General features: G+C 38.0%; 1 protein-coding gene and 1 long non-coding RNA gene across 9 annotated transcripts in view; one reads left to right on the top strand and one right to left on the bottom strand.

Annotated features, from left to right (window-relative positions):
- Positions 1-9,253, bottom strand: part of DPH6 (diphthamine biosynthesis 6) — a 175,849-nt gene extending 166,596 nt beyond the window's left edge. For 2 of the 4 annotated variants that reach the window (XR_011541566.1, XM_070626022.1), the window contains exons 1-2: positions 9,047-9,178; positions 5,388-5,482 (exon numbers count right to left, since the gene is read on the bottom strand). Coding sequence is in view for 3 of the 4 variants with exons in the window: in XM_070626022.1 (XP_070482123.1) it covers positions 5,388-5,482; positions 9,047-9,069 (118 nt within the window). In the remaining variant the exon portion in view is untranslated. Of the gene's footprint in view, positions 1-5,387; positions 5,483-8,267; positions 8,873-9,046 lie in introns of those variants that run through there. The other 2 variants (XM_070625997.1, XM_008517319.2) reach the window with 2 other exon arrangements.
- A 14-nt stretch (positions 9,254-9,267) lies between these two features.
- The window catches only part of LOC139084185 (uncharacterized), a 503,309-nt gene continuing 492,430 nt past the window's right edge, over positions 9,268-20,146 (top strand). For all 5 annotated transcript variants that reach the window (XR_011541567.1, XR_011541568.1, XR_011541571.1 and 2 more), the window contains exons 1-2: positions 9,268-9,405; positions 16,852-16,950. This is a non-coding gene — a long non-coding RNA (uncharacterized lncRNA). The remainder of the gene's footprint in view (positions 9,406-16,851; positions 16,951-20,146) is intronic.

Below are 20,146 nucleotides of genomic sequence, written 5' to 3'. Positions count from 1 at the left end.
TATAGAATACTACATAGGAACCTCATGGTAATCACAAACCAGAAACCTATAATAAGTAAACAAATAAGTAAGAGGAAAGAAATCAAACATATTACTAAAGAAAACCATCAAATCACAAGGGAAGAAAGCAAGAGAAGGAGAAAGGTAGAGATAAGAACTACTAAAACACCCAGAAAAAAAAAGTAACAAAAACAAAATGGCAATAAATACATTTTTATCAATAGCTACTTGAAATGTCAATGGACTAAATGCTCCAATAAAAAGACAGGGTGGCTGACTGGATAAAAAAACAAGACCCATATATATGCTGCAGACAAGAAAAACACATCAGACCTAAAGACACTCACAAACTGAAAGTCAAAGGATAGAAAAAGATAGTCCAAGCAAATGGCAAAGAAAAGAAAGTGGGGGTAACAATACTTATATCACACAAAATAGATTTTAAAACAAAAACTGTACAAGAGACAAAGAAGGACACTACATAATGATAAAGGGAACAAGTCAACAAGAGCATGTAACACTTGTAAATATCTATGCACTCACCAAAGGAGCACCTAAATATACATAGCAATTATTAACAGACATAAAAGGAGAAATAGACAGTAACACAATAATAGTAGGGGACTTTAATGCTCTGCTTACACCAATGGAGAGACCATCCAAACAGAAGATCAATAAGGAAACATTGGCCTTAAACGACACATTACATCAGATGGACTTAGTAGATATATATAAAACATTCCATCCAAAAACCAAAGAATATACATTCTTTTCAAACACACATGGAACATTCTCCAGGATTGATCATATATTAGGCCACAAAACAAGTCTCAATAAACTTAAGAAGATCGAAATAATACCAAGCATCTTTTCTGACCACATAGGTATGAAACTAGAAGTCAACTACAGGAAGAAGATCAGAAAACGCACAAAAATGTGGAGATTAAACAAAATGCTACTGCATAACGATTGGGTCAATGAAGAAATCAAAGGAGAAATCAAAAAATTCCTGGAGACAAATGAAAATGAAAATACAACATGCCAAAATCTGTGGGGTACAGCGAAAGCAGTGCTAAGAGGGAAGTTTATAGCAATTCAGGCCTACCTCAACAAACAAGAAAAATCTCAAATAAACAACCTGACAGTGCACCTAAAGGAACTGGAAAAAGAAGAAAAAAACAAACCCAAAAGCAGCAGAAGGAAGGAAATAATAAAAATCAGAGCAGAAATAAATGAAATAGAGACTAAAAAACAATAGAAAAAAATCAATGAAACCAAAAGCTGTTTCTTTGAAAAGATAAACAAAATTGACAAACCTTTAACTAGACTAACCAGGAAAAAAAGAGAGAAGGCTCAAATAAATAAAATCAGAAGTGAAAGAGGAGAAATTACAATGGACTCCTCAGAAATACAGAAGATAATAAGAGAATACTATGAAAAACTGTACGCCAACAAATTGGACAATCTAGAAGAAATGGATACTTTTTAGAATCATACAATCTTCCAAAACCAGATTAAGAAGAAATAGAGAATTTGAATAGACCATTCACCAGTAAGTTGATCGAAATAGTAATCAAAAACACCCCAAAAAATAAAAGTCCAGGACCAGATGGCTTCCCTGGTGAATTCTAACAAACATTCAATGAAGACTTAATACCTATCCTTCTCAAAATGTTCCAAAAAACTGAAGAGGAGGGGAGCCATCTTAACGCATTCTATGAAGCCAACATTATTCTGATACCAAAACCAGACAAGGACAACATAAAAAAAAGAAAATTACAGGCCACTATTACTGATGAACATCGATGCAAAAATCCTCAACAAAATACTAGCAATCGAATACAACAATACATTAAAAAGATCATACATCATGATCAAGTGGGTTTTATTCTAGGGATGCAGAGAGGGTTCAACATCTGCAAATCAATCAACGTGATACACCACATTTAACAAAATGAAGAATAAAAATCACATGATCATCTCGATAGAAGCAGAGAAAGCATTTGACAAGATACAGCATCCATTTATGATAAAAATTCTAAATAAAATGGGTATAGAAGGAAAACACCCAATGTAATAAAGGCCATATATGACAAACCCACAGCAAATATTATTCTCAATGGAGAAAAACGGAAAGCTATCCCTCTTACAACAGGAACCAGACAAGGATGCCACTGTCACCACTCCTATTTAACATAGTATTGGAAGTCCTAGCCAGAGCAATCAGGCAAGAAAAAGAAATAAAAGGGATCCAAATTGGAAAAAAAGAAGTGAAACTGTCACTATTTGCAGACGACTTGATTTTATACACAGAAAACCCTAAAGAATCCACTAAAAAACTTTTAGAAATAATAAATAAATACAGTCATGTTGCAGGATACAAAATTAACATACAAAAATCAGTTGTGTTTCTATAAACTAACAATGAAATAGAGGAGAGAAAAATTAAGAAAACAATCTCATTTACAACTGCAACCAAAAGAATAAAATACCTAGGAATAAACTTAACCAAAGAGGTGAAAGATCTGTACACCAAAAACTATAAAACACTGTTGAAAGAAATTGAAGAAGACACAAAGAAATGGAAAGATATTCAATGTTCTTGGATTGGAAGAATTAACATAGTTAAAATGCCCATACTTCCTAAAGCAATCTATAGATTCAATGCAATCCCAATCAAATCTTCAACAACATTTTTCACAGAAATAGAACAAAGAATCCTAAAATTCACGTGGAACAACAAAAACCCCAAATAGCCAAAGGAATCCTGGGGGAAAAAACAAAGCTGGAGGTATCACACTCCCTAATTTCAAAATATACTACAAAACTATAGTAACCAAGACAGCATGGTACTGGATCAAAAACAGACACACAGATCAATGCAACAGAATTGAGAGCCCAGAAATAAACCCATACGTATATGGACAGTTAATTTTTGACAAGAGAATCAAGAGCTTACAATGGAGAAGGGAGAGTCTCTTCAATAAATGGTATTGCGAAACCAGGACAGCCACATGTAAAAGAATGAAACTAGACCATTATCTTACACCATGCACAAAAATCAACTCAAAATGGATTAAAGACTTGAATGTAAGACCCAAAACCATGAAACTTCTAGAAGAAAACATAGGCAGCACACTCTTTGACATCAGTCTTAGCAGTATATCTTCAAGTACCATATCAGACCAGGCAAGGGAAACAAAAGAAAAAATAAACAAATGGGACTATATCAAACTAAAAAGCTTCTGCACAGCAAAGGAAATCAACAACAACAAAAAGACAACCTACCAATTGGGAGAAGATATTTGCAAACCACATATCGGATAAGGGGTTAATATCCAAAATATACAAAGAATTCATGCGTCTCAACAACAGAAAAACCAACCACCCAATTAGAAAATGGGCAAAAGATCTGAACAGAGATTTCTCCAAAGAAGATATACAGATGGCCAACAGGCATATGAAAACATGTTCAACATCATTAACTATTAGGGAAATGCAAATCAAAACTACATGAGATATCATCTCACTCAGGTCAGAATAGCTATAATTAACAAGACAGGAAACAACAAGTGTTGGAGAGGATGTGGAGAGAAGGGAACCCTCGTACACTGCTGGTGAGAGTGTAAACTGGTGCAGCCACTATGGAAAACAATATGGAGTTTCCTCAAAAAATTAAGAATAGATCTACAATATGATCCAGCTATTCCACTGCTGGGTATTTATCCAAAGAATAAGAAAACACAAAGGCATAAAGATACACGTACCCCTATGTTCATTGCAGCATTATACACAATAGCCAAGATTTGGAAGCAACCTAGGTGCCCATCAAGGGACTAATGGATAAAGAAGATGTAGTATATATACACAATAGAATACTACTCAGCCATAAGAAATGATGAAATCTGGCTATTTGTGACAACATGGGTGCACCCTGAGGGTATTATGCTAAGTGAAATGAGTCAGGGAGAAAGTCAAATACCATATGATCTCACTCATAAGTAAAAGATAAAAACTACAACAAACAAACACAGAGACAGAGATTGGATTGGTTGTTATCAGAGGGTAAGGGGGGAGGAGGGAGGGTCAAAGGGGTGATTAGGCACATGTGTGTGGTGATGGCTTGTAATTAGTGTTTGGGTGGTGAACATGACGTAATCTACATAGAATTCGAAATACGCTACGATGTACATCTGAAAGTTATATAATGTTATAATCCAATGTTACTTCAATAACAAAACTAAAATTAAAAAAAAGGAAAAAAAAAAAGAAAAGAGCCGTGTGGAGAAGTAGTAATAAATGAAGTTAGACAAGTGTTAATGTCTCCCTATTACAATTTAGCGATTAATATCTATAGTTATCTGGGTATAATAAGAGTATAAAAAGCTAATCAGTGACTATTTTTCTTTTTTTAAGTTCTAATCGGGAAAAAAATTGTAATTATGTGTGGTGATAGATGTTAACTAAACTTATTGTGGTAATCATTTTGCAATATATACATACACCAAATCATTATGTTGTACACCTATAACTAATACAATGTTATATTTCAATTATATCCCAATAAAAAAAAAGATATTGTTCAGGTTGAATTGTGTCCCTCCCAAATCTTGTTGAAGTCCTAACATCCAGTACCTTAAAATGTGACCTTATTTGGAAATAGGGTCACTGCAGTTGTAATTAGTTAAGATGAGATCATTAGGGTGGCCCCTTAATCCAATATGACTGGTGTCTTTATCAGAAGGGGAAGTTTGGACATAGACATGGACAGAGGAAATACGTAAGTTCTAATTGGGGACGTTTCAGTGGGGAGAAAAGTGAGAAAGTAGCTAAAATGAGGTCTGTGGATTATTTGTGGCTGTCCTTGTTACCACAGGCAAATAGAAAGTGGAAATGTACCTCTTTATGCCTCTCAAGTCTGACACATTCAGTTTACATCTAAGATGGCTAAAATGGATTCTTTTAATAATAAAATTCGTATATTATCATTTATCAATATATGTCTTACTTGGCAAGCTCCTAGAGGTTGTATCTTACTTACCTGGGAATTGCCTACAATACTTGGAAACGTGCTGTGGTACAACAGCAGTGCACTCTCAAGTAAGAGGTTTCAAGTCTCAGCTCTGCTAGTTTGTTCCAGCTATTTCACCTTGGACAAATTTATAAAACTCTGAGCCTCAGTATCCCTGTCTAATAAAACTCTCTAGGAGTTCTTATCAGGATTAAAGGATATATAATCAAAAACACGTATCATAGAAGTTAGCATGTAACAGATGATAAAGATGTATTAGTTCTTTTTTGTCTTTGCATATTGCATACAATAGAAAGCAATTATGAAGTTGGAATTTTAGTCATTTAGAGAACTTCCCAAAAAGGTATACACTTACCTTGGTTTTCAGCTGGTCTTAGATTTGCTAAAGCGACAATCTGATGCCCAGCAGCAATGCACTGCATCATATTATAACAGCTGTCCTTCCCACCACTAAAAAATAAAAAGATAAATAAATATCAGGCTACTGACCATTACTGAACATAGAATCATTAGATAGCAAAATAGAACACATTATTTCTTCAGCTTTTCAGAATATTTGCGGTACTACTTTATAATTAGAATGCAAAACACCACATGTAATTTCCAGAGCACAAGCAATGGAGCAAATGGATCTGAAGGTCTAAGCTTGCTGCTCACAAGAGCTTCTGAAATTATATGCATCATAACAAAGATCATTCTAAACAAAAAATAATAACTCTTTGGTTTGTGATAGTGACTTTACTTAATATATAAAGTGCTTTGCAAATAAAAAATGATTTAATTTTACATTCCAGTTAAACATTTATTACATATACTCCTTAGGTGAAATTCTCTATGAAGAAGTAGGAAAACGTCTATTCTGTTCCACTTTAAGAAATCTAACAACTGGCCACCATCACTAATTAAAGGATCAAACTTAAGATTTGCGATCCAATCAAATAATACAGTTTGACATACTTGGGGGGAGAAATTCTACAGAGATAGAAAGCAAAATGCTGAAATACACTGATACAGTTAAACATCAGTACTATCAGTACTAAGTTTTCAGCCCTCACTAGGATAAGGCTTGAGCCATAAAACTAATAAACAGATTGAAAGGAACTTCTAAATGCTGTCACCAAATCCACCTAAAGTAGAGGCAAATCACTTAGTCAAGACAAGCAGTAGTTCATCATAACAAGGTTAAACAGCAACCTCTATGCTCTTTTAGTTTAATACGCTAGTGCTTCTCACTATACATGTTTCTTCCTTTCTTTTATCACTGTCTCTCTTCCTTTTTTCCCTCCTGTTTAACCGTCTTTCCAATCCTTGCTTAAAACCTGCAAATGTACCCACAGGCAATGTTTAGACCTATTCAGAGACAAAGAAACTAAGAGGCTGATTATCCTGGGAGCTGGCTCTTTTGCCCTCTGAGCTCCCAACATTTGTCTGCCGCTACCATAGTCCCATCAGTAACAACTGTCATTCCAGAACTTCTCAAGGGGAGGAAAGCTGCAAGAGGAAAAGTAAAGGTATACATCATGCTTTCTTTCCTCAGATTCTGATATTCCCCTAAGTACATCTTCCACAGCTTCCCCTAGTGAACCTCACTGCTCTGTTTCTGCAGGACAAAAAGATCTTCCTAATTGTGGAATATCAAAAATATTAAAGATTAACAGGTATACATACACAATCAGGACTTTGCCTTATATTTTATTTTAAAATATGCTAAGGTTTCAAATATGGTTTTAAAATGGTATTTCCCAAATTGTGTTCTGTAGAACACTAGTGTCCAACAAATACTCTTAAGCACAAAAGGTTTTCAAGGTCAAGTAACTTTGGGTAATGCTGAGTACCTTACTCACCTCTTAGAACATCACAAAGTACATAAGCATGTTAGGTGAGACGTCTCACATAAGATCAGAATTTTAGTTCCCAACTCTGGGATACTAAGCTAAGTTACTCAATGTGCTTGGGTTTACACGCTTCATTATAAAATTAGAGAATGGTCTAGCTAACCCTCAAGGTGTCATTCAACTGTAAAATTCAATGATTCAATCTTTTGTGTATTAGGAAAATAATGTTCTTTATGGTCTAAAGATATGTGAAATCTTGATTTCACTTATTTCCTAAAGCATACACACATATCCCCTCTCTCATTTTAGTACACATACACACACACACTGCCAATAGATTTACTGTTTTAAGTTTAAATTCATATATATTCAAGTGTATATGCATATAAATGTATATATATGTATTATGTACGCATTCATATTCATATATATGTTTTGTATTCATACTTAACAGCATGTCTCCCAACACTTAGACATATCTCACAATTTTTCAAGAATTTTCCAACATTAGTGATTTGCTTTTTCATTATGAAAGTAATATATGTACATTACAGAATATTTAGTGTAATGGACTACATCAATCTTCTTCTCTCCTTCCAAGATTCCTTTTTTTTTGAAGACTGGCACCTGAGCTAACATCTGTTGCCAATCTTTTCTTTTCTTCTTGTTTTCCACAAAGCCCCTCAGAACATAGTTGTATATTCTAGTTGTAGGTCCTTCTAGTTGTGCTACGTGGGACACAGCCTCAGCATGGCTTGATGAGCAGTGCCCTGACCACGCCCAAGATCCCACCCAGCCAAACCTCAGGCCCCCAAAGCTGAGCACGCAACCGTAACAACTGGGCCACCAGCAGGTTTTCTGAGTCTTCAGTTCAAGCGCTAAATTTTTGGCAAACTGCATGTGGATGTGAATTACTCATTTCCTAGACTACGTTTTTTACTCTTATCTGTCTAGATCAAATGAAGACCACAATGGTCTAAGCTTAGTCATTCACTTTAGAGAAGAAATTCACTGAAAACAATAATGACTTTGATATTATAGTCTAGTCTCCTAAAACTGGCATTGAAGTAAAAGAAATTGGATTATTCCAGCAACTACAGAAGGGACTAGAATGTTATATCGAGTCCTCAAAAGGACTCAAAAGGAGACTATTGTCAGCCAGCATCAACTACCTACGGAAGTGAACAAAAATGTTTATGAAATCTTCAATGGGCTTAGAAAAGAAAATGCATGGTTGTGATGTATCTCAGACACTATACAGATCCAAATCTCATCCAACAAATATTCAAGTAGTCTAAATTTATTTTTTAATGTTGTCATTGTGTTCCCTTTTGCTTCAGTTTACAGATTGAGTATGGAAGCATTTCAATTGGCCTGTCTTTGGTTGTCACAGGACTTACTTTAGACAACTAAATATGATGGGTTACTGTAGATTTCAAACTTCTCTTGGAATATGGAGTATGTTACCATAAGATCACTCTAAAAGCCATAACTGCTCGAAGCAACAGCAGCCGGATCTAGAACAAAGTGGTACATTTCCATCTCCGTCCTTGAGCACAAAGGTAAACCCCATCCATGTCTTAACCAATCCGGACACTCCTGGGACGGCAGGTGAGGGAGAGATGGTCCTTCGCGGGAGGGGGCGGGGCTAGTATCAGCCTAGGGAGGAAGACAGGACCCAGACGACCGAGCAGAAAGACTGAAGGGAACAAACTACAGAAGAGGACGGAGAAAGCGAGGAGGAAAAGGGGAGGGCTGACTTGGCCCTGAGTAAGGAGAGTCAAGCTGTGGCTCTCAAACGTCACTGCCCACTACAACTTTTAAGAATCCGACCCCGGGCCGCGTCCGAGGAATTACACCAGCGCTCTGGCGTGAGGCCCAGGCATCAGCAGTTTTTAAAGTTCCCCAGGTGAATCCAATGTGACCCCAAATCTGAGGGCCAGAAGACCAGAGTGGCGGCGACAGGCAGAGAGGAGGAGCGCGAGCCCAGGACCGCGGACGAGTCGGGCCAAGCCCGAAAGCTCCGCCTCTTCCTGTGGCCGCGAGGAGCCGACGACCCCCGACACGCGGCTGCACACACCCTCCCTTTGGCGCCGACGCCGGCGGCAGCTCCCGCCCCTCCAAGGAAGGGACAGGAGGCCGACAGGAGAGGAGGAAAGCGGCCCCGGCGCCGCATTACCTGATCAGAGCCGCGACCCTCATTTTGCTGGGCGCAGTGCGCGTGCGTGCGGCCGGCGCGGCGGGAGCCGAGAGGTCGCCGCCGCCACGCCCCCCGCGGCGCGCCGTGGGGCCTCGGCCGGGTGTTCGCTGCGCAGCCTGTCCCCGGCCCAGCGCTGCGGCCTTGCGGCTGCCTGCCGACCGCTGGCTGAGGCGGGTCCGCCCACCCGGCTCCCCGTCACGGTGGCAGGGACATCCCGGGCCCGGAAAGAATGCTGTGTAGGCACGGCCTAACCACCTAAGTGAGGGCACTGAAGCTGCTGGGGGAAGGGCAAGGGCCGCCTTGAAGAGCCCAAGCACCGTGGCACTGGATTCGTTTTGGTAGGAGAATGTTCGAAGTTGCTTATGCTGCGAGTTGAAACACTTGTGGACGTGCAAAGGGAGAGGAAGTGTTCCCTAATTTCCTCATCTCCGCCTCCCCCCCCTCCCCCCCGAGAAACTAAATGCACCCTTTAGTTTTTTATCTCTTATCTCCTGTGTCCTCCAAACCTATATCTGGAGCTAGCCCCAGGACCTGTAGGTTCCTTGCGATTTTGGCCCTTTGTGTAAAGTAGAAGCTGAGAAGGCTCCTTGCCAAAGCGGTGGCCTGCGGAAGGAAATCGAGCTTCTAAATTGATTCACCAAGTATTTGAGTGCCTTTCACGTACCAGGCACTGTTTTAGATTCTTGGGATACATCCATGAAGACAACAAGGATCACTCCTTTCGTGGAGTTTATATGAGAGTGGGGAGGGCTGACAACATACAGCTAAAAAGTTATATAGGATGTTAGAAAGAGATACCTGCTATGAAAAAAAAATTAGAGACTGAGAGGAATAGAGAAGGAGGTGGAAGAGCAAGTTGCAAAATTAATTAGTGTCAAGGTAGGACTCACCGAGAAGGTGAGAGATGAGCCAACTTAGGAGAGTTAGTTGTGTGTAACTGAGGGTGTGCTCCAGGCAAAAGAAAAAACTAGAGCCAAGGCCCAAGGTGCCTTATGTGTGAAAGAACGAGAATGGCCAGTGGCTGGAGCAGGAAGAGCAAGACTGAGAGTAGTGAGAGATGAGGTTCCAGTGATGGAGGGAGGAAGAAGATCATATAGAGTCTTGTAGGCCATAAAGGACTTTGTCTTTTCCTTTGAGTGAAGTGAATGGCTACTGCAGGGTTTTGAACAGAGGTATGACTTAAAAGTAAAGGGATTGTACTGTGCTTTCTTGAGAATACACCTATTAGGAAGCTATTGCAATAATCCAACACAGAAATGATGTGGCCTAGAACCGAGATGGTACTAGTGAATTTAGTGAGAAGTGGGAGGATTCTAGCTCTATTTTGAAGGCAGAGCCAATAGAATTAGATGGACTAGATATGGGATTTGTGAGGAAGAAAGCCGTGAAGGATGATGCCAATGTCATGAAATAAATAAATTGATGTATGTAAGGAAATTAGAATTGTACCCAGTATATAGGAAGCATTCAATTTTATTATATTGTAATGTTCTCATTAACTCCAGTACTTTTGGTGTGTGTGACTGGAGGAGTGACAGTCTACATATCAGTTTCAGCATCTAAAATGATGCAGTTTTAAAATTCTACGATTGTGGATATTTACCAAATGAGTCACATGTTTAAGGAGTTTGCAGTCTAGTTGGGGAGATAAGATAAATCCGTTAAATATTCACAATACAAGGGAGGGCATATTTTGAAAATAACAAGTTATGTAATGCATATGGCAAGAGCCCCATGAGTTGAACCCACAGGTAAGTGCTAGAATAAGGACAGGACTTGAAGGATGGACAGAAATGAACAGGAACAACAGGTGGACCTTACAAACAAAGGCAACAAGACAGGTGAAGGAGTTCAGAGCTTGTCATCTCAAAATATGCACTTTTGCATATTGATTATTTTAAGTTAAAGGCACTCGAGAAACACCAGATGCAAGAAGGGCACTCAGACTCTCCTTTTTATTCCTGAAAGTAGGAGAGAAAACTCCCATCTAAAAGATGCCCTCCCTGTTCTTGGAGGAAAGAAGACATTTTTATCAGGAAGTTGAGGCCAAAAGAAATCTGTGCAAACAGAACTTGTTGGAAGTAATTATTATCTTTCTTTAGCCTCTCCATATAGGTTAGTTGCTTTTCCACAATTGCCTCTCGTTTTTCAATCTACTATAAAAGCATGTAGGTTCTGCCCTTTTGGGGCTTCATTCTCTTGTAAAGGCTCCCATGTACATGTAAGAGATTTTAATAAAACTTGTGTGCTTTTTCCTGTTAATCTGTTTTATGCCAGTTGAATTTTTAGGCCCAGCCAGAGACCCTAAGAGAGTAGAGGAGAACTTTTCCTCCCCTCCACAGGAATGAGTGTGGTGTGTTCAGCAGCAGTGGGGAGATCAGCCTGATGAATGGTGAGGGTATATTGAAGAGAGTGGAAAATAAATTGGATGGCTGGGATGATGCCAGATTACCTAGGGTCATAAGAAGCCAAAAGGAGAAATTTCAGCACTAGGAAGGTTACCCTGGCTATGTGTGCCATCAACTTTTCAGGAGATTGCATGAATTAGCAATAATTAGCATAGTGAGTGATTTTGATGAAATAGATTTAGAACACCCCGAAAGACTCCTCTATATTTTCCACCAGGGAATATCTTTTCCTTGCCACTTGCAAAGAGGGATGGGGAGAGGAAGTACTAAGATTCTCTTCCCATAACTACATACTTAGGATTATGATGTTTTTGTTTGTTTCTGGTTACTGGGCTCTGTGAGCTTTATTTTAAGACATCCTCAACAAGTAAATATAGTGTGTATATCCTGGAACTAAATTGTGTATTAGGAAATACACTGAGTCCATTCTCCAAGGTCACCCAGTCTTTGGCTTGATGGTGGCGTTCTCCTTCTCTGGATTCATCCTAGTGCCTTTGTATTAAGTATCTCTTATAGAGCCTTTTTATTAAACATCTCTTCTCCAGCTCCTTTTTCCCTCTCCTTAAAAAAAACCCTTTCCCTCACCATCTAGTCCCACCTTTAAAAACTTTCTCCCTGAATTCTGTCAGTTAATGAATTTTTCTGGTTGTCTAATGTAACACTACTACGTGTGTGTGTCTTCCTAGAGCTTTTTGTATTTCCTCACATTATTGCCCTCCTTCCAGAGTTACCATACAAGGCTCTGTGCCTGAATGTTCTATCAGGGCCACAATACAAGTGGTAGATTCAGTCCATTCTAGCTCAATAGACATATTTGCAGTTCTGAAATCAACATATATCAGATTGGTCTTAACCCAGCCATCAGAGTTCTTCTTCGATTCATGCATATTTTTGGAGGAGTTTTAAAAATAGCTGACTAAAGAAAATCACAGTGATTTTTGATACCCAAAAGAGTTCTATTAGAAACTAAAGGTTAGGTTCTGGTCTAACTTTTCCCATTGAGAAATTTTCTTAAATCATTCTAATCATCTTATGTAGGTTTCATTTTCTTTTACTGAAATTTGAAAACACTCAGTGTGTCAGTTACAGTTCTCCGAGAAGCAGACACCAAGACAACTTTAAGTGCAAGAGATTGATTGGAGAAAACGCCTGTGAAGGGTAAAGGGAGAGGGAGGAGAAGTCAGGGACACTCAGATCGAAATTCAGACTCGAACCTGGCAAAGCAGACAAGAAAGGAAGAATGAGTAGGAAGATCCCCAGATCGCAATGTAATTCTCAGGGCCTCAGCCAGAGCAGTGGGGAGTCCTGAGCTACAGCTGTCCCTTAGAGGAAGCCAAAATTGGAGAAAGAACAACTGAGTTCTTGTACTTCCACTGTGCTCAGTCACTGAGAGCACTGCAGAAAAAGCTTGGCGTGGTGCAAACTGAGGGGTGCATCTGAAAGTGCTGCAGCTGGAGACTATCAATCAGTTCATAGTAATGCTCCTCCATGATTCCTGTGAACCCCTCTTGCTAAGGGTACACTTAGAAAGGGGAGATTAATGGGACAAACTATAGTCTCTGTCATTGCAGTTGGTCTTGGGCTATTCTAGTACTTATGCCACTATCCACTCCCTTTCCTCTTCATTCTCAGCTATGACCTCCGCAGATCTTGCTGACTTACCTGGTGATATGACCTAAACATTCATTCGTAAGGGGTCATAGACTTTGGTCATCATACCCTTCTTAGTCTGGGGTTGCTGCATGTGTCCATTCGCAGTTACCATTGGGCAAGGGAATACCAAGAGGAACCCAAGTGGATCACCTGGGTTCTAAGTGTATTCCTTCTTGTCTCCACTGTGTAAGAGCAGCCCCATCTCTTCCTGATAATCAGAGTCATTTATCCCTGCTCACTGACTCCTGGGTGCAAAGAGTTAAAAGTGCCCCACTACTACTAGCTTGCAGTTCAACGGATCACTGCTGTAAAAGAGAAAACCTTTGAAGACTAGGATCTCTAACTCTGCTCAGCCCAGAGTTGTGGGAGGTGAAGCACAAAGTGGGGCATTGAGGGTGATTGTAAATGAGGCCATTCTTGCCTTTACCCCTTGATTCCTGGGTTCACGTATCCTTCCTATTGGAGACAGCGCCATGTAGAGATCTCTGATTTAGTACCTATACTATGTCCTGAGAGATGGTGTGCCACCCTTGCAGATTATTTATTGTCTCTGAGCTGCTGATTTAGCTGTGACTTTAGTAAACCTTTCTAATACTGTATGAGGGTGGTTTATGTAAGTAATAGGGTAGATGACGTGACAATTAGATCCTATGGTCGTGGGCCCGTTCCCGTACCTCCTTCCTAGTGCAGTGAGTTTTCCTGTGGATGCTCTGCCGGATGGGATTCTGTGCCTGTAGTGGTGCCAGCTGAGGCTGTGAAGACAGGAAAGGACAGGTTAGTTCCCCTACTGTGCTCAACCAAAGACTGGGAGCAGCCCTGGGGGGGTGTGGCCTGCTGTGATCTCCACAGTAGATCTCACAGTGCGGCAATTGAAAGCTGTCAGTCATCTGTGTTCCCCACAGCAGGTGTTTTTGAAAGGAGATCTGAGCAGGTCACCTAGATTGCTGCCACAGTGAGGCAGAATGACTCTCACAAAATCACGTAATGAGGAGCAGGAGCATTTACACTACTAGTTTCGTGTTGTGCCTGCTGGAGTAAGAAATGTAGAAGGAAGAGTTAACTCAAACCAAGAATATTATTTGAAGGAGAGTCAATCTGAATTCACAAAAGTCTAAATTATAAACAATGGTATTTTTAAGAAAATGCTTTAATTTACTTTCCAAACAAATATACTAATCCTGAGCATAGTAACATACTAATATTAACTCCTGGCAAAGTATTTTTAAGAGGACTCATAAGTTAATAAGGAAAACATTTTTAGCTAGTAATATCCATTTGCCTATAAATAATTTGCCCAAATTTCAAGGAAAATTGCCTTAACGAGACCCCTATCTGCATAGTGTTCTACATGAAAAGTGTAAAGTTAACTGCAGCTCAGACAATGTCAACAAGTTAATAGATTTTATATCAGTCTAAAGTAATTCCTTTTATAATATATTGAAATGACTTGCCCAAGACTCACCTTTCAAAGGCTTTGTACAGTCACTTCCTACAGCCTCACACTTACATATACGTGACTATGAATCAGTCTGTAGAGCGAACAGAATAGGTGAATAGAAAATCAGCCTCAAAAAATCTCAATCCCTTGCCAGTTTACTTAAGGGAGACTCTCCATAGCCAAACACTGTTGCTGGTAATAAAAAGTTGCAAGCTGTCACTGAATTCTGCTTCCTTGGCAGCTCATCTCAATGATGTACTGATTGATAAAGACTCGGATAATCAAATCAAAAACTCTACAGGTAATTACTCATCAGAGACCTTGAAAGGATTTACATTTTAAACCAGTGAATATCTCCCTGAAGTCATGCCATACAGGAAGGCATCAGAAGGTTGCCTGGAGAGGATTCACAGAAAAAAAGAATTAAGTAATTGTTTGGAGCATAAATTTAAGGGCATCCTGATATGAGTGTCTGGCGCATCTATATTAATAATAATAGCAGCTTTTATGGGCCAGGCACTCTTGTAAGTGTTTTATGTATAGTGACTCATTTAAATATTGCAGCAAACCTGTGAAGTAAAATACATTGTTTCTCCCATTTGTAGATGAGGAAACAGCACAAAGAACTTAAATAACCTGGCTGTCTTAGTTTAGGCTGCTTTAACAAAATACCATAGTCTGGGTGGCTTAAACAACAGACATTTATTTCTCACAGTTCTGAAGGCTAAGTCCGAGATCACAATGCCAGGTCGGTTGGGTTCTGGTGAGAGCTCTCTTCCTGGTTTGCAGATGGACACCATCTTGCTGTCTCCTCACACGGCAGGGAGAGTCTCTTCTTATAAGAGCACTAATCTCATTCATGAGGGTACAAGCTCATCACCTAATTACCTCCCAAATGCCCCACCTCCAAATACCACCACATTGGGGATTACAGCTTCAACATACGAATTTTGGGGTAACAAATATGCAGTCCAGAGCACTGCCCAAAGTCCTAGAGCTAATCAGTGGCAGAACCAGGATTCAAACCCAGGCAGTCTAGCTCTTAACCACTATACTATGTCTGCCACTGAAATGATCAGATGGTTATTTTGGCTAAAATATCCTACTCCTAAGATGTTTTTGGAAGGACAGTGCCATCATTCACCTCTTGAATCTCCTTTTTATGTTTCTGAGCTGGCCATCCCTTTTTCTGGAAGACACAAATTGTATTATATGAATTAATACATTATATGAAGTTATTTTTAAACACTGTGGGCCTGAGAATCATTCTCTCTCTTTTAGGTATCTTTTTCTTTACCCCATCATGGAGAACAGCAAATTCAAAAGCTCTGCAAGTCAGGCAGGTAACATAAATAAGTTAAGTGGCTTGATATAAGACAATTTAGAATGGCAAACCACTACTCACTCATCATTTGACTCCAGCTGCCCTAAGCAAGTGTGGACCCAGTGTTACAAGATCTTCCGATTTTGCAAGAGATGACAGACATCTTCATTTTAGTTAACTCCCTTTTTTGATATTGGAAACTAATTTTTAGAATTGTAATCACTGTGCACACCAAATAAAACATACCTACTATTAATTCTGTAATTTAATGTTAGACAGCAATCTTATTCTTTTACTCACCTAATATTTATTGATGGCTGCTTTATGTTTATTTATCAAAATTTTAAATGCTTATCCCCTTTCCTACAGAAATGTTTTATACTCATGTATATGCAAAAATATATAAGAATGTCCACTGCAGCATTATTTCAAAATGGATATCTCATCAGGACAGGGACTTTGTGTTATTCATTTCCAGAAAAGTCCTGGCATATAGTAGGTACTTAATATATATTTATTGAAAATATATATATATATATAATAATTAACCTAAATTTCATGAACAGAGCAGGTTAAATAAATTATGGTGCATCAACACAATGAAGTACTGTGTGTGTAACAGTTAAAGAAAGACGAAAAATTCTTTAAGACATATTTTCAAGTGTAAAAAGCAAATTGCAGATGTTTCCATTTATATCAAAGGAAAATTATACTTATGCATAAATATGTAAGTAGATATTAAAAACTCTGCAAAGTTATGTGCTAAACTGTTACGAGGATACTTCTGATGAGAAGAATGGGAGATGGGACTTCTACTTTTCACTAATATACATCTGCCTTGTTTGACTATTTTATATGAATGTATGTGCATTACTTGTATATATATAATGACTAAATATTTAGCCCCATTAATAAATAAATGAAATAAAATAACTATGTGATATTATTTCTTAACTTTCAGGTTAGCAAAGATTAAAAAAAACAAAAACTGGGGAAGATAGAGACCAATGCTGGCAAGAATATGGGGAAAGAAACAATTTCGTGCTCAGTTGCTGGAGAAGTAAGTACAACTTTTCTGGAGGGCAATTTGAGACTACACATTAAATCTTTAATGTGCATATACTCTGACTAAGCATTCCCATCCCAAGGAATTTATCTTAAGGAGAAAATTGGACAAAGTAGTACAGAGATGTATATACTAGAATGTTCCTTTAGATGTTTATAATATTGAAAAATAGAAAACAAGCTAAATATCAATAATTATGGGACTTGTTAAATAAATGTACTATGGTATATCCAGACAGTAAATGTGCCTCAGGACACCCATAAAGTAAAAGATTGTGCAATCATTATAAAGGGTGATGTATACCTATATTTGTGAGCATGTAAATATAAGCATGAGAGGTACTATGACTGCATTAACATACAAAGAATACATACACACATACATACATATGGCAAATGGTACAGAATCATAGTTAAATACTTACTCTCTAGAGTCAGACTCCCTCAATTTGAATGTCAGCACTGCCACTTAGTAAGCTTTGTAATTTGAGACAGTTTACTGAAACTTTCTTTTTTTTAGTTTTGTTACCTGTAAAGTGGGGTTAAACTATGATCTTACACACATAGGTATAAGAATTAGATTAAATAGTCCATTATAATAACACAGTCTATTATTATTTTACATAGAGTGAGGTCTGAAAAAAATTCATCAACATGTTGACGGTGGTAGTCTTGTGTGGTAAAATTGAATGGAATTTGTTTGCTTTCTTATATATACCTTTCTACATTGTTTTGATTTTCCAAGATTAACACATATCCTTGTAAATGGAGTCAATGATGGTTGGAAGAGAAGATGATTGATAGAATGGAAGGAAGGAAGGAAGAGAGGCGGGATACCTGACTGCTTCAGGCTAGGTCTTACAGGTGGCAATACTCTGATGAAGTTACAGAAAAGTACAGGATCTTGTCTTCAACTCTATAGACTCAAAAAATCAGCTTTATCACTCATCCAGTATACATCAGACTGTAGGGAACTGATGAAGGCTATATTCAAATTCATGGAGGACTCATTAATAAACCAGAATATACATAAGTCAGCTCATTCTTTTGCCAATAGAAAAGCACAAATTGGACATACAACTCGTCTATCAAAACATTGCTTGATAAATGAAAACCACAATGAGATGCCAAAACACACCCACAAAATAGCTAATGCTATACAAACTAACAATATTAAGTGTTGACAAGGATATGGAGCAACTAAAAGTCTAGTAAATTGTTTGTAGGAATGTAAAAGTAGTACAACTTCTTTGTAAAACAGTTTGACAGTATCTTATAAAGTTAACATACTTTGCCTTATGACCCAGCAATTCCGCTGTAGGTATTTACCCCAGAGAAATAAACCCATATGTCCACTCAAAAATGTGTATGTGAATGTTCATAGCAGCATTGTTTATAATAGCTGAAAACATAAAGCAACCCAAATTTCCATCGACTGGTGAATGGATAAACAAATTATGGTATATTCATACCATGGAATACTGCTCAGCGATATACACAGCAACATGGATGAATTTCAAAAGCAGGCTAAGCTAAGTGAAAGAAGTTGAACACAAAAGACTACATTTTGTATGATTCTACTTGTATGAAATTCTAGAAAATGCAAAGCTACTAGCGAAACAAAGGGGATCAGCATTGCCTGGGGTCAGGGGTGAGGAGAGGTCATCAAGAGCAAAAGGCCTTGAGGAGACTTTTTAGGGTGAAGGAACTCTTCTACATCTTGATAGTAGTGGTGGTTACACAATGGTAAGCAGCTACCAAAATTCATCAAACGTTACACTTAAAACGGTTAAATTTATTATATGCAATTAATATCTTAATTAACAAAACAGTGATTGGTAAGGATGGAGTCAGTTTATATTATCTGACAAATGGTATCATTCTCTTTCTCAAAATGAGTATATGTATATATATGCGTATATGTACTACAGGAATTAAACTTTGAAGGAGACTAGACTATCTGCATCTATTGGTGGGGCATCCTTTCCCTTTCATTCTTTTTCCAAAACAATGAGAGTTCTGGAATTTCTATATCAAAGGTGTTTTAGAAGTGGCTATGTAGTTAAAAGTCGAGGTAAAGGGACTTGTCTTAAAACCACCTTTGAGCATTAACCACACTCTTATTTATGCTGTGACTTTATTTGAGGGGAGTAGTAGAGATTAGAGGGGGACTAGAGCCTCCAAAACCATCTTTAGTGGTGCTTACATTTTCAAATACTGTATCAATTTCCATCAGGCACTGGTCAGTTATAAATATCTGAAAAGAAATTTGCATTACATGTTAATATTATCAGCAATATATTTTAAAACTTTGCCTTAAGGGTAAGGTTTTACTTTTACAGATAGCTAATTTCTTCCTTGTCTTGTTTTACTATATTTATTCATTTTCAGGGAGAGAGATAATGGTGTCATATTCTTGAATTTATTTCTAAAGTCTGGCAATGCATTATGTTTAGCCCATTTATCTCTTTACAGTCTCTGTGTATATATTCAATAATTTAAAATGTAATAACAATTCAGTTTTTAGCCTAAGCATCCTTTTTACGGACTTCTGGCTGTTTCAAAGGTTGAAAAGCCATTCCAATATTTTCCTAATATTACAAAGTATGTTTTGGGGTCAGGCAAACCTGGACTTGAATTCTGATTCTGAGACATTGATTTGTAATTTCAGCAAGATGTTTTTCTTTCATCTGTGAAATGAGGATATCCATACTTGGCTTATGAAGTGAGGGTTAAATATATATAAATGCACTAGTCAGCAATATCTGTCACATGTTAAGCCCGAAGCAAACACTAAAACATTACAGTACAATGACTGATAGCTAATAAGACCACAAAGAGTTAAGATGGAATCATATAAAAATGCTCAATTAGTTCAAAAGAAGGCAGAAAAAAAAGAGGAAAAGGAGAAGAAAAAAATTAGACAGAAAACAAATATCAAGATTGTAGACTGAAACCATCAATGCAATGAGAAGACAACCTAACAATTGGGAGAAGATATTTGCAAACTATATATCTGATAAGGGGTTAATATCCACAATATACAAAGAACTTATACATCTCAACAACAGAAAAACTAACAACACAGTTAAAAAATGGGTAAAAGATATGAACAGACATTTCTCCAAAGAAGATGTACAATTGGCCAACAGGCACTTGAAAGGATGTTCAGCATCATTAACTATCAGTGA

The sequence above is a fragment of the Equus przewalskii genome, chromosome 1, assembly GCF_037783145.1.
Source record: "Equus przewalskii isolate Varuska chromosome 1, EquPr2, whole genome shotgun sequence".
Taxonomy (NCBI): domain Eukaryota; kingdom Metazoa; phylum Chordata; class Mammalia; order Perissodactyla; family Equidae; genus Equus; species Equus przewalskii.
This window is presented reverse-complemented; position numbering and strand designations above follow the sequence as displayed.